The 13,199-nt window shown below is 31.8% G+C and overlaps 1 protein-coding gene across 2 annotated transcripts; it reads right to left on the bottom strand.

Moving 5' to 3' along the window:
• Nucleotides 1-449: 449 nt before the first annotated feature.
• On the bottom strand, nucleotides 450-8,059 carry LOC113512974 (uncharacterized). Of its 2 annotated transcripts, none has more exons than XM_026896959.3 (3): nucleotides 6,799-8,059; nucleotides 3,873-4,004; nucleotides 450-3,586 (listed from the first exon to the last, which is right to left on the bottom strand). In XM_026896959.3, the coding sequence occupies exons 1-3, from the start codon at nucleotides 7,849-7,851 to the stop codon at nucleotides 3,509-3,511; spliced, it is 1,263 nt and encodes a 420-aa protein (XP_026752760.2). In that variant the 5' UTR covers nucleotides 7,852-8,059; the 3' UTR covers nucleotides 450-3,508. The 2 variants fall into 2 exon arrangements, with proteins under 2 accessions (XP_026752760.2, XP_031766930.2); XM_031911070.2 differs by having other exon boundaries at nucleotides 450-3,583.
• Between the last annotated feature and the right edge of the window lie 5,140 nt (nucleotides 8,060-13,199).

Genomic DNA, 13,199 nt, shown 5'->3' with positions numbered 1-13,199 from the left:
TAAAAAAATGATTTTTTTTTAAACTGATTAAAAATTTAATTCACAATTCGATATGATTTTATGATGTGCATGGTTACTTCTTTTTTAATTGGAAATCTTTACTATAATTTACTTCTATGTTAGTCCCCTTTTCATTTTATCCAGGTTGATGTCGTTTTGTGAAAATAATCTAAAATTATTATGATTTTTTATTGGAATTGAAATGGTGAAACTTAATTATTGAAAAATTAACTTATTATGTGAAATTTTGAGTTTCAAATCGTCTACTAGAGGTAACTATGCCTGACATTTTCAATACAAATTATCTATTTGTAACCACGAACGTAGTTGTAATCTTTGATCATCATTGTATATCTATACTCTTTATATTATTGAATTTTTTTTAGGGGATCAATAACTTTCATTAATTTACTCAGTTTAGACACTTTAAATGTGAAATAATAAGTATATTGGGTGGGAAAACATAATTTATTACGTATTTACATGGTGTTGTTAACAGCAAATATGAAATAATCACACCGCTCAAGGCATCCACAGAGCGACTAACGTTTATCGTAAAAGCTAACTAAAACTTATCTCTACTGTTACACACTGTGCTTCGACTTCGCATGAAATAAAATGTACATCCATCTGTATAATCCAATTACATTTTCAATAGGGAAGCTTACTGCCAATTTGTCCCGATGGTGGCGCCTTTATATTGTAACATAATCGAATTTCATCTCTGTTTTAGTCTGTAGTGAAAGGCAAAATATTTTTCTTTCTAATGTTTTGAAAGTTTCCTGAATCAGTCTGTGCGATTTTTCCAGTGGCGCCACCTTCTCAGAACTTTGCTGAAGCTTCCCTATATCACACAAGTTTATCCTGATTAAATATTCTCCCATGACATTGTCATACAATTCCATTAAATAAAGGGGAATTATAACTTGGATAATACTACGGAAGTATCACAATTTAATATTTTACCGTCGTTATAATTCCCCACTGTTCATTTGTTGTACATTCATATAGCTAACATTGAAATACATAGTAATTAATATGGATATCTAGGTATAATAGCACACAGAGACTGGCGGTATCAATATAATTTCAAATGAATAGTGCCGTTACGAAAGAATATATTTCATTGCAGAATAACCAGTGTCACAAAATAGTAATTAGTGATTTAATAGAGATCAGTAATAAAAATAACAATTCTTGCATATGAATTTAAAATAATAATTACCAGATTATCTTACGTGTATTATAGTCGTGAAAGTTCGACTAGTTTCGCGACCATCCGGGAGCCTTAATTAGCAGCTGTATATTTGTCTTACCATCGTATTAAAATCGTGATTTATTTTGAAATGTTTTGAGTACATAAGTATAAAATACAGAAGTAATAGATAATTGAAACATCACAAAATTTGACACGATATCTCGCCAAGTAATTCAAGATTGGCCTCTCAAAAAAAAAAAACTGTTGGATATTCCATTGCAACTTAGGTTCATTATATATTTTGTATATATATATATCATTAATATGATTTTTTTATATAATAAATTAAATCGTATTTCAAATCAGGACATTGAATATTAATTAAAAAGTTTATACGTTTTATTTGACAGTGTTAGATTCCCAAAAATTCAAATTTATATTGATCTGGTAGCTTTAGTTTTCTAACAGATTTCTATTACAATCACTAAACATTAATTTATGACACTCGTTGCTTTGCGTTGAGTGTAAAGCTAATAAATGCAAATTGTTACATATCCATCTGTGTGGATCCATAACAACCCAATCCTACTTCAGTCTTATATCTATATTTAAATGATTTAAATATGTAATTAAAGAGAATAGCTCAAGTTATAATAAATTTCAATTACGTCCAAACATATAGTACATTACACAGAGATTGATATTTCATCTTATCCTATTCAGACTACACCAACAAAAATAAATAAGTCTATTATGATGATTTATACCACAGGGTTTGTTAATACTGACGAGTCATAATATCGAATTTTCAGAGATATGATATAGGTATCTACATTTCATGAACATTTATAACCGACGTACCTACCACCACGTAACATTGAAAACTTTCCTAGACGAGGGACGGAGGATAAAATTTACTATGATTCGCACGATAACTTTAACTCGTTCTTGTTATATAATGCAGTCATCTATTATATTTATAATCTATTCTGTATATTTGACGAGCATAGAATAATCCGAACACTGTCCCTCGTCTCATCATCGTAACGACCTTTTACTGTTACACACAAGTGGGTACGTATATCTCTTTTTAAAAGGATGATATAATTTACCACTACTATGCTTGGAGAAAGGCATTGTTAGCAGTGGGGTCTAATAGTCCCATTACTAGCAATATACCCTATCACCTCTACGCAGTTCCTCCTGGAAACCATTGTGGTTGATTCTTGTGACATTCGTCACGATGGGCTAACTGATCAGCTTTCATCCTTACCTATCATCTTTCAGTGGTGCCTCGCCAGCGTATACAGATAGCACACGCGGGGTTACAATTTCGTTCTCACCCATTAAAAAAAAACTGCAATTACTATGCAGGCAAGGCGACTTAGTACTCATCTTGCGGGATAGAGTACGATACCCAGGTATTATGCTTTATCCTGGGAATATCCCAGGAATAAAAAGTAGTGGTCGCACATTGTATTCTTATTTCGTCACCAGACGGCCCCGTATGCACAGACCTTAATCGACCAGACCAATTATGTGCCATATGGTGCAATGTTTTGATTGGATTTAGTATCTGTTCGTGAATGACGTCCGCGGGCACCTACTTACAAAAACATATGTAGGTACTGTTTTATAAATGATCTAGTTTTATATTTGAAAACAATTCACGATGTCTTCGTTACTAGCAAGCTCATTAGGGCACTACTATCTAATTATATGTCACATTGCGACGGTATATGACAATTGTAAATACGTTGTAGACTAATTTTATGTAACAAAAATAATTTTGGCGAATTTGGCATTTAACGAATATAATATCTAATTTACAGTCGATCTTCTATTGCGTTTACAAAATACACTTACATATTATATCGTATCTCTGAACATCAGGAATCCTTCTATAGGCCGGCGCTCTCGCGGCTAGAGGGCTACCAAATCGTACATTATATACAAACAATAGGCACTGAAAGTTTGAAATATGATGGGTACTTGTTTTACATGACGAACACACAGGTCTTGTAATGTGGTTGCATTCAAGAAACTACAATTGGATGCTAAATCATTACAAGGTGCATGGAATGCCTAATGTGCGTTCATGTTATTCCTTCAAAGATATTACCTAATTCAATACATCTGGGCGAATTTTTTATTTATATGTTTGGTGGCGAGTATTTGTTAAGTGCAAGCATTGGATCAGCATAGAATATAATAGTAGGTACCCCGTATTCCTTTCACAAGAGAGCAACATAACGCGTGCACATCAGACATTCTGCGTTGGGCTCTTGAACAAGCTATAAGCGCGGTAGCTCACTCTTCCCCATCTTCAGGATTCTCGGCTGTTAACAAGTTAGTGTTGTCGTCGGCTTGAAGATCGGCAGTCAACTTCTGGAACAATGGGTGTATGAATTATGCGGCTGTTATGTGTGGTATGTTATTAAGTAAGAAAGAAATGAATAAGGAGTAAGATGTCGAAGAAAACAGGCCAAGAGAACAGCACCAATGCATACTTTTCTATAGACAAACTGTCTTTGTAAAGTATTGGTAAGTATTTTATCTACATAATATGACTAATGTTTGCCTGTTTCTCTTTTTTGGGTACTGTGGTCCCATGCCGCTGTGGTGCATATCGTAATAGTACCGGTAATTATGTGTGTAATTATTTATAACATACCCCTATTTGTGCGGACGCGACATGTGTCCTTTTGCGGCGTTTCACGGCTAATGCTAGAAGCAGTACCAACGCGATCGACGATAGAGCTGCCACCAACAGTGGCAAGAGGAGGTTGTCTCCCGGTGAGTAACCCTGAATATAACAAAAATATTTATTAGCTATAACTATAGATAATATAATATTCTGTATATAGATAATAAAAAAATCTAAATTCACATTTTCATTAAAAAATTACACCTAAAATATATTAAATGTATTAATATTACGTGTGTCGTCTGTACCAAACATTTCTTTGTTATGTGGTGAATAAAAAATATATAAATAAATATTTCCAGAACATAAATAAAAAAAAAAACTCATTACCGTAGGACAGAACATGAGTGGAATTGATTATTTACATCAAATTTTGTACTAAATTTGTAAGATCATTTTGGCACGTTGATTACAAAATATGATACAGTTATAAAAGCGGTCTGTGGACTCATTATTATGATTTATATCATGTACAGAGTAGTTAGTATTTTAGTGCCATTTTTTAAGTAACGGATTCTTAATACGTTCTGTTTTTTTACGATTATGTTACGTCATTGCGTCGCGCATCCTGCATCAATTTTCACCATTCTTATTGCAGTGTTTGGTGTTCGATTTTGCATTTTAAGTTTACATTGATAACAGCACGCGGCATTCAATAAAGAGTATCTATCTATCTATAATTTCAATAAAGATTATCTATCTATCTATTATTTTAATAAAGAGTATTTATCATTTCTATCTATTTATTTCCGCAGTAGTTGTAAGTTAGTAGTCGCAACAGTAGTTTAAACGTAATTATGTAACGACTATTCAAATATTCTTAAAAACTGTTAATAAAACTTGACGTGATATTATTTCTTTTAGTAGATGGCAAATTTATCTACATTTGTCTATACTAATTTATCTACATTTGCATGGTGAGTCATATTCTCAGTCACATCATTAGTGTTCACAATATTTATTAATAGGTAGGTAGGTTTATAATACATTAGGGCCGAGGCCGGAAATAATGCAATTGACGGTCGAGTAGGTAATTTAAAATGACAAGGCGAAGTCGAGTGCTTTCCAAGTGATTTTAAAGTCCTTTTTAAACAAACGACGGCGTTAATTGCTATTTTCCCCGCGACCTGTATAATACTATTCAAAGCGGGCCAGTATTTCTGTTTTCGAATCGACTATGAAAAGAGGGAGATTCTATGTTGTCAATTCAATAATGTTTTCATCTATGTACAATGTATGTAATAATAATAATAAAGGCAAAGTCTACAAGTTGACTGTTCGACCCGCAATGATGTTTGGAGTAAAATGCTGGACAACAACAAAGAAGCCTGAATAGCAATATCACACAGCTGAAATGAAGATGTTACATTGGATGGGCGGTATGGACAAAATATGTAACAAGCATGTAATGTAATGTATGCAAGGATCTTTCAGAGTTACACGAATAATGAATAAACTAAAAGAAAGAAGTTTCGATGGTATGACCATATAAAAAAAGGGTTTCTGATATGTTTTAAGGATGGTCCGCGAAGTGATAACAACTGGTATGAAAGAATACTGGTTTATTACTGATAGCGCATCAAGTCTCCCGTTACTAATATATATGTAGGTAGATATAATTATGCTACATTATTATTAAAAGAGGGTATAATATACATCAGTTTCCCTCCCGCTACATGGTATTTCAATACTGAGAAGGTGACGAAAGCACAGAATTTAGCTTCTAACAACAATCCAGAATGGAGCATCCTGGCAGCGCAGTACAAGAAGATCCGACCCTAAACAGTCTTGAGATTAAGGGTTGGAAGAAGAAGATAAATAATGGATGTTGAATAAGTAGCAATGTAACCCTCACCTTTATAGGTAACTGATGGAAATGTTTTAATTTGAATATTGGATCTTGTTAGAAAATTATTTTTCATTTTATTGTAGACAGTACTCGTATGTGTAAAGTTTGATACACGACTTTGGTATGTATGTATGTAACGGAATGAGAGTTTAGACCATACAATTTTGTATCTTCATAATCATCATTTTTAAAATGTCTACTCCTGAAATAGGCTTCCCACTTTAAATGTTGTTTGAGAACAGAATGCTTATTGCGTTTGTTTCACTTTGGATTTTCAGCAAACATTTTCATCTTTTGAAACTTCCTCATATGGTAAGCAGCGTAGATTGTATTTTAGTTTCGATAAGTAAGATAGCAGCCAGTAGGTGTCATTAACAGTAAAACGCATTGGTTAGAATTTTATTTTCAAACTTTAAGAGTTTAGTTGAGAAAATGTGACGTGGCTTCACGGATCTTGTCCAACCAAGTTTAATCCTGTTTATTAAAGTATCACCATATTCTGGGGATTTACATGCGTAAAAGCCTGTATCTGCCACTTCCGCAAGAATTTCGGGAAGTTTTGTGTTAATGCATAATTTACATTATGTAAAGTTTCGGTTGTATATTGATCAGTAGATAATTTTATATGCATACTTAGATTACATAAGCTATGTGGGTTTTTAAAATTGACATAATTATATTGCATTTTAATGGACTTCAAAACTAAGGAGGTTTTCAATTCGGTTGTATTTTTTTATGTTTGTTACCACATAACTTCGTCAGTTCTAAATCGATCTGGAAAAATATTTCTTTTATCTTAAAGGATATAATTACAGATTGATTCAATAGAAATGTTATCAAAATTGGTTCAGTATTTAAATTAATAACTGGTATTGTCACAATTGAAGTCGGCTTTTTATGTGGGAAACAGTCTTTAATTATATAAGTAATAATGAATGTACATATTCTTAAAGATTTATATTTGTATCTTATTCGTAAGCTAAGTCGCAGAATATTACGTATTTATTTATTACATAAGCTGGATAAAATGAGTGTTTTGCTTACCGTCCATTGGAAGTATGAAGAAGTGTCAACGAAAGGCCACCTAGCTCCGTACCATTCACTATCACCAGCTTTTGAAATGGTGACTTCATCAGAATCAGTGCCTGATGATGAAGAATCGGGCTTCGAAGGCGGTAGTGAGAAAACTTCATCCACTTCCAACGATTCTTTAAATTCGTCATCATCATCTACTGAAAGAATAGTATCTTTTAAATCTTTGAGGTTTGATTTTTCGCTAGTTGTCGCAAATTCTGTAGTAACTGAAGGTCTTGTTGTAGTAGTCGCTTTAGTGGTTATTAAAACGTCTTCAAATAACTTTGTACTGGCAGTAGTTAATTTTTCAGAAGGTGGAAATGAGCGTGAATAATATCTGAAGATATTACGAAGAGTGACGGCCTCGGGTGTAATGCTTGGTCGTATTATTATATCTTTATCCCAAGGTTTCATTGACATGTAGTTGTCAAGTAATCGTATGCTGCCAGACGGTGTACCGATAAGTGGTATCTTTTCATTTCCTTCTGTTGGAATTGGTTGGATCGTAGTGGAAGAAATTAAACCTTTCCAAGAATTCAAAGCAGGAACAATCCATGGCAGAGTCGTTGTTCTCTCATTTATTACTGTGGAAGCAGTTGAAGAAGTGGTTGTGGGTGCAACTGAAGATGTATCTTTGATCTTTTCCAACTTTGATACAAGAACTGATGAAATTCCGGGTGAAATCTTTAATTCCTTTTTCCTAGATTTTGCTATTTCACGTCCTGTTGGTGCTAAGGGGGCTGTAGTAACAATTTCATGTTGCTCTCTTTGACTCCTTCGAGTATATAATGCTCCATTCATAACATATAATGGAACGGAAGCTAGCGCGAGTGCAACAACTATTCCAAATATTATCAGCAATACATATTTAACTGTAGATTTCCTTCGAGACCGTCGCACATGGATCGACGGGCTGTAGTCTCTACCTTTACCTTTTAGGCCACTGTTATTGAGCACCTCCTCCGTTTGCGGAAGGATGGTGTATTGGAGACTGTTCTCACCGTGTCTCACTGTCTTGTACATGTTAGTTGATGCTAGATATCACGAAAAATATCACTACGTTTTTTAGTCACACGTGTTCTGATAGCATGCTCGCATGCATTCAAATATCACACAAATGCGGACTTGTCTCAGTTACGCGGACCATTAATACCGATATGGTTGAATACGAGACATCGTTATTTCTCTGGTTGTGAAAAGCGTTGTTAGTTCGCTATTTGGTGGTAGGTAGTGTCATTGCGCATGCGTGACAACATTGAGCGGCTGCGCGCTTCCCTATAGCCCAGCCGATAGGCGACCCCAAGCTTTGAGGTTATGATTACAGTACCGGCTTCACTTTATTGTATCATGTTAATAACAATCAACTACTAGTGAATTGAATAATATTTTTATATATAAGAAGGTTATGTATATGTAATATAAGTAGTCTTTAAACAAGTTAACTCTTAAAGAAAATTAATTAGAGAAAATAACTGATTACAAAGAAGGAACACGAGACACGTTTACTAGAGATTATACGTAGTAGGTTTATTTACGGCAGTAAAATAGCCTCGGGTTAAATAACACTCATTTATGTATTAATTTTGATTTATATTTATGTAAAATAAAAACCTATGACCTCTTTGAAATTTATTTATGAAAATTGACAAATAATTTCGTAAAATAGACATTCATTAAGGAAGGGCATTTGTGAATGTAAACAGGAGGTTAAAAGATTGCGTAGAGCATCTTAACCTTTTTAGTGTCGCGACCCCCTCACTACAATGTATTAACTTTAAGTAATAATATTATAAAAAAACAAATTATTTACTTTAAATTATCGAAATTTTACGATGATGCTACGTAATTAACTTTTTAAATTCTCATTTAAGGTAATATAACTCGTTCAAAAATGAAATTAAAAGTAGGTAGGCAAGTACTTCTAATAGGGAGTGAATCAACTCATGTCTGGGTTTAAGTTTCTGCATAAAATACTATCTGTTACATGACTCACATTTCTTGGTAAGTAAAAGCCCATAAAATGCGATAGTTAATAAAATATTTAAAATAAAGCGGAAAAGTTTTCTTCATAAAACTCATAATTGACCTTAGATTATAAATTGCATCCAATACAAATATGGATTTATTTATAAATTGTTTATGATATAAAAAATAAGCATTAACATAAACTTATTATATCTATGGAAGTATCCATAAATATTACTTCTTAGTTGTTTACTGTGGCTTTACCCGCGTGAATCTTATAAAGTTTTAAACATTCATTCAACACATAGGATTATGTGTTAAATAAACGTTGACTGTGCGTACTAAAAGATTCGCGAGTTCATACCTCTGTCGAATTATTATTTATATTTTGGAATTCTCTTCCCGTTTATGTCTTTAGCCTCCTATCTATAATTTAAGTGGAGCGTAAAGAGATATATGCAGGCTGTCAATATGACGATTGTCAACACAGTATGATTTGCATACTCTCTCATTCATACATACACCTATATATAATACACTATAATACATCTCTCATATTTGAATAACCTTACCTGTTTACCATCAGGTGGGGTGTGGTCACTATGACCAACTTCTATAAAAAAAAAATAGAAAAAGTAGAATATAACCTATGTGTGTATTAAACTTCTTTCAAACACATTCAATCGTGTAAGAGGTATTGAGTTACAAACTTACTTATACTCGTACATATAATACTAGCTTTTGCCCGCGATTTCATCCGCGTGACCAAAAACTGTTGATTGACCGGGATAAAAAGTAGTCTATATCCTTCCTTCCTTCCATTTAGAACGTATATATTTTCATATTCAATCTTTCAACATCAATTTTCATAGTAATTAGTTAAGGCGATATAAGTAACAAACAAACAAACTCATTTTCCCGTTTATTATAAATAAGGAAAGGATTAGTAGGAGGATAAAGTTTTCGGACAAATTTGTAAATAAACAAAGATATAAAACCTGTTTCGACAAACTTCTTCAATAAATAATGAGATATGTAGTAATGTTTAATTCCATAAAAATAAATGAAAAAAATATGTACCTATTATTGAAAAGCATGTTTTTTTTTAATATAATATATTTATTTTCCTTATTCATAAAAAAAAACTAAAACCTCCTACAAACCAAAACTATTACAAACTTTGACTATTACAGTGTTTTGTCACTTTCATTCAAATTGAGAATTTAACTCAAAAGAATAAGTAAATAATACAATAGGAAAGTAAAAAAGGTAAGAAAACAGTAAAATAGGTTTGTGACAATTTTGTTATTTTTATGAATCTATCTTTATTTTTCTATTCTTAAATATACCATAATTTTTTTTTTTTACTTAGGTACAATTGACTGCTAATTTTGTTCTCCAAGCTACATAATGCTTTGTAATATGACAGGAACTATGTAATATGATTACCTACAGGATTGATGCATGTGCAGTTACGGTAATAATGCACGTTTAACATTGATTACACAGGTATTTTCCTTTATATATATAATTTTAAATATTAAAAAATAGTACGCACCTGCTATTAGATACTATTCTGTGACAATGCTACAATGCATTCTTTTTAATTGAGACGTCTGCCTGTTTTTCCTCCTCTCTGTCGCAAAAGGAAGGTTATAAGTACTATAGTACTGTATGTCTGTCTGTAGCATTGTAAGGTAAGTCGTCTAGGAACCTTCTTGAAGTCTAGTTATATTTATAGTACATATTACTTTAACGTTCATATTAGAGTAGATATAAAAATTACGTTTACTTTTATTCAAATTGGTTAAACCATTAAGTCTCTAAGTTGTAATAAACAGACAAACTTACTTTCACATTTATAATATTAGTAAGTATTTATTATATTAATGTGGTATATGGGCTGTATGAGGACGGTATGAGAAAAAAAAAAAATGTGACTATAAATGTCTATTTATAATCTAAGGTGAAGTCAGGATTGGCTGAAAGGTATAAATTATAAATGCAATCGCTTTTCGTACATAGCTTCTTCTCATTTGGTATAATTCTAGACGGTCCTAACTGGGACACTGTATCCTCTTTCTTGCTAAATAGATGGATAAATCTCATAACCGATTAAGTCGTCAAGTTAACAATGAAACTTACTTTCACTGTAAGGATATTAATAGAAGATAAATTGTGTGAAGGTGTCACCCTCTGGTATTAAAAATTTCTAGACCGCTCCGCTGCGTTTGCCATTAGGCACATATACCGTGTAGGCATCCACTGTTTGTGATTTCCAGTAGCTATTACAACAAATATCAACAACAAACAAATTTTTTTCCTATGTGTATATTTTATTGTTAAAAATTTCGTAAGCACACATTATATTTTAATGTAATGTAATGCAGTCAGGCCTATGCTAGTGTCACAGTAGCTCATGACTAAGGATTACGAATTGATTCTATAACTAATCGAGCTTTTTCAATCTAATTACACGTAAGTAAGATCAGTACCTAGTTATTCCATAAAAATATGTATATATTTCCGAATTTGATAAACTTCCTAAGCGCATATTATTAAATCAGCCACAAAGACTGGCTAGCTTTCCTAATCAAGATGGGGAAAAAACTTGAGAGTATTAACTAGTTTTTTTGCGTCCGGTCAAACAGCGAATACACTACACGAATACTAATTCACTTGACCTTGAACAAAATCACGTTTCCTTTCGAAATTGGTTCGTGAATGCGATATTTTTAGAATAAAAGTAAAAAGAGAACGGCCGAACAAAATAAAAGGGTTGCTCGAACGAATCGTCCCGTTTTTTATCGGTTACCCACTTTTTTCTACTTTCAATTTGAGACTTCACGAGTTATAAAGCATTTGGCTAATATTACGTTGATGTAGTAACATTTATTTATGAATTAATTGTAATTGTTTTATAATATAACATATTTATGTCGACCTTAGTGACATTCTGATGGCTGTGAGTTCGATTCTCGTACAATAAAAATTTTTATTGTAAATTCTTCTGTTTCTATATTTTGGAAGGTTTTTATGCATTTTATGAACTATGTTCTTAAATAATATAAGTTTTATCTTATTATATGATAAAAAATGACTTTTGCTCTATAATTGTTTTGTGTACATCACCACTAGATGGCGCTGTCTAATAGGTTTAGTGTTATTTACTTTTTTTTTTTTTCTTCGCAACTTTTTATAGTTTCCTTTTGTCAAAGTAAGTGATTAATGTAGTTTATAATAAGACTATAAGTTAACTATAATAGCTGTGCAAACAATATGAAAAATATTTTGTATATGCCAAATAAAATGTAGTTATATGATATATATTTTTTATTTTCTTTAAATATAAATATGGAAATAACATGCACATTGTATAAAATATCTACATAATTCATTTGCAAATAATACTGGCTGTATTACTAACTAAAATTTTAGCGAGATTTGGCATTAAGTAAAGCCTTTAATGCAGTAATAAAATAAAATTTGTATTCTTCTTTGGTTCTTTGCATATTTCTTTTTTTCTGTTGACATCATCACATGTTTCTATCTGGATCTTGTTGGAAACTATTTAAACGTTAATTTTTTTCTAATGTCTGTATGGATTGTCTTGACATTTTTTAGTAGTTAAGACTTTTTCTTTTCCTGTTCTCACTTTGATATTATATTTAGTTATTATGTTTCAAGAATTTTTTTGTTGTTATACCATATATGCCAATTCTCTACAACTCTGTATGTATCCGTTTTTACTGTATTACTTTTTTGTAAGTTTTATTCTTTTTTCATTCCTGTATATACTTACTTTATACGTGTATGTTTCAATTTTGTCAATTACCTACATAAACTTCTACTATTGTATATATTTCCTTTTTATATAACATAACAAAATGTAATTATAATTTTTTTGTAATGATTGTTTGTACGAAAATAACATAAAAAAATAATAATAATGGAAAAGCAAGTACAAGATGTGATTATTTTAACCCCTTAATTATATTTTTAGTCTTTTCGAATTAAGGAGTCAACTTTTGTTTTTTAGGTGTAATGAAATCACTACCACGTGTTAACGATGATAATGTTGCTATGATTTATGCTATTTTACTCCTTCTTTCTTCAAAATTGTTGTCTACTTAAAATTACAAAAAAATAATATATTATTATTCATAAATAATGTTACTAAATTATAAATAATACAACCGGCACTCCTACAAGCTTTGATGTTTTAATTGAGAATTACATACAATTATATGTACATGTTACTAGCTTTTAGCGACTTAGTTTGCGTAAGCGGGATATAAGGTTAATATTGTTCTTCGTACCATATAGTATGTGTATACCAAATTTCATGCTGATTGGTTCAACCGTTAGGGCACTAAGAGATAACAAAGGAACTCATTCACTTTCAC

Source organism: Galleria mellonella, unplaced genomic scaffold (assembly GCF_026898425.1).
Source record: "Galleria mellonella isolate WM207_F2 unplaced genomic scaffold, CSIRO_AGI_GalMel_v1 utg23, whole genome shotgun sequence".
NCBI lineage: Eukaryota > Metazoa > Arthropoda > Insecta > Lepidoptera > Pyralidae > Galleria > Galleria mellonella.
The sequence above is the reverse complement of the archived record's forward strand: the minus strand, read 5'-3'. Positions and strand labels throughout refer to the sequence as shown.

Excerpts from the sequence above, each read along its gene's own strand:
- LOC113512974 (XM_026896959.3), bottom strand. The coding sequence starts at position 7,851 with ATGTACAAGACAGTGAGACACGGTGAGAACAGTCTCCAATACACCATC. Across the intron at positions 4,005-6,798 it reads CTTCATACTTCCAATGGACG|GGTTACTCACCGGGAGACAA; the intron begins GTAAGCAAAACA and ends TGTTATATTCAG. Across the intron at positions 3,587-3,872 it reads TCGCGTCCGCACAAATAGGG|AAGTTGACTGCCGATCTTCA; the intron begins GTATGTTATAAA and ends CCATTGTTCCAG.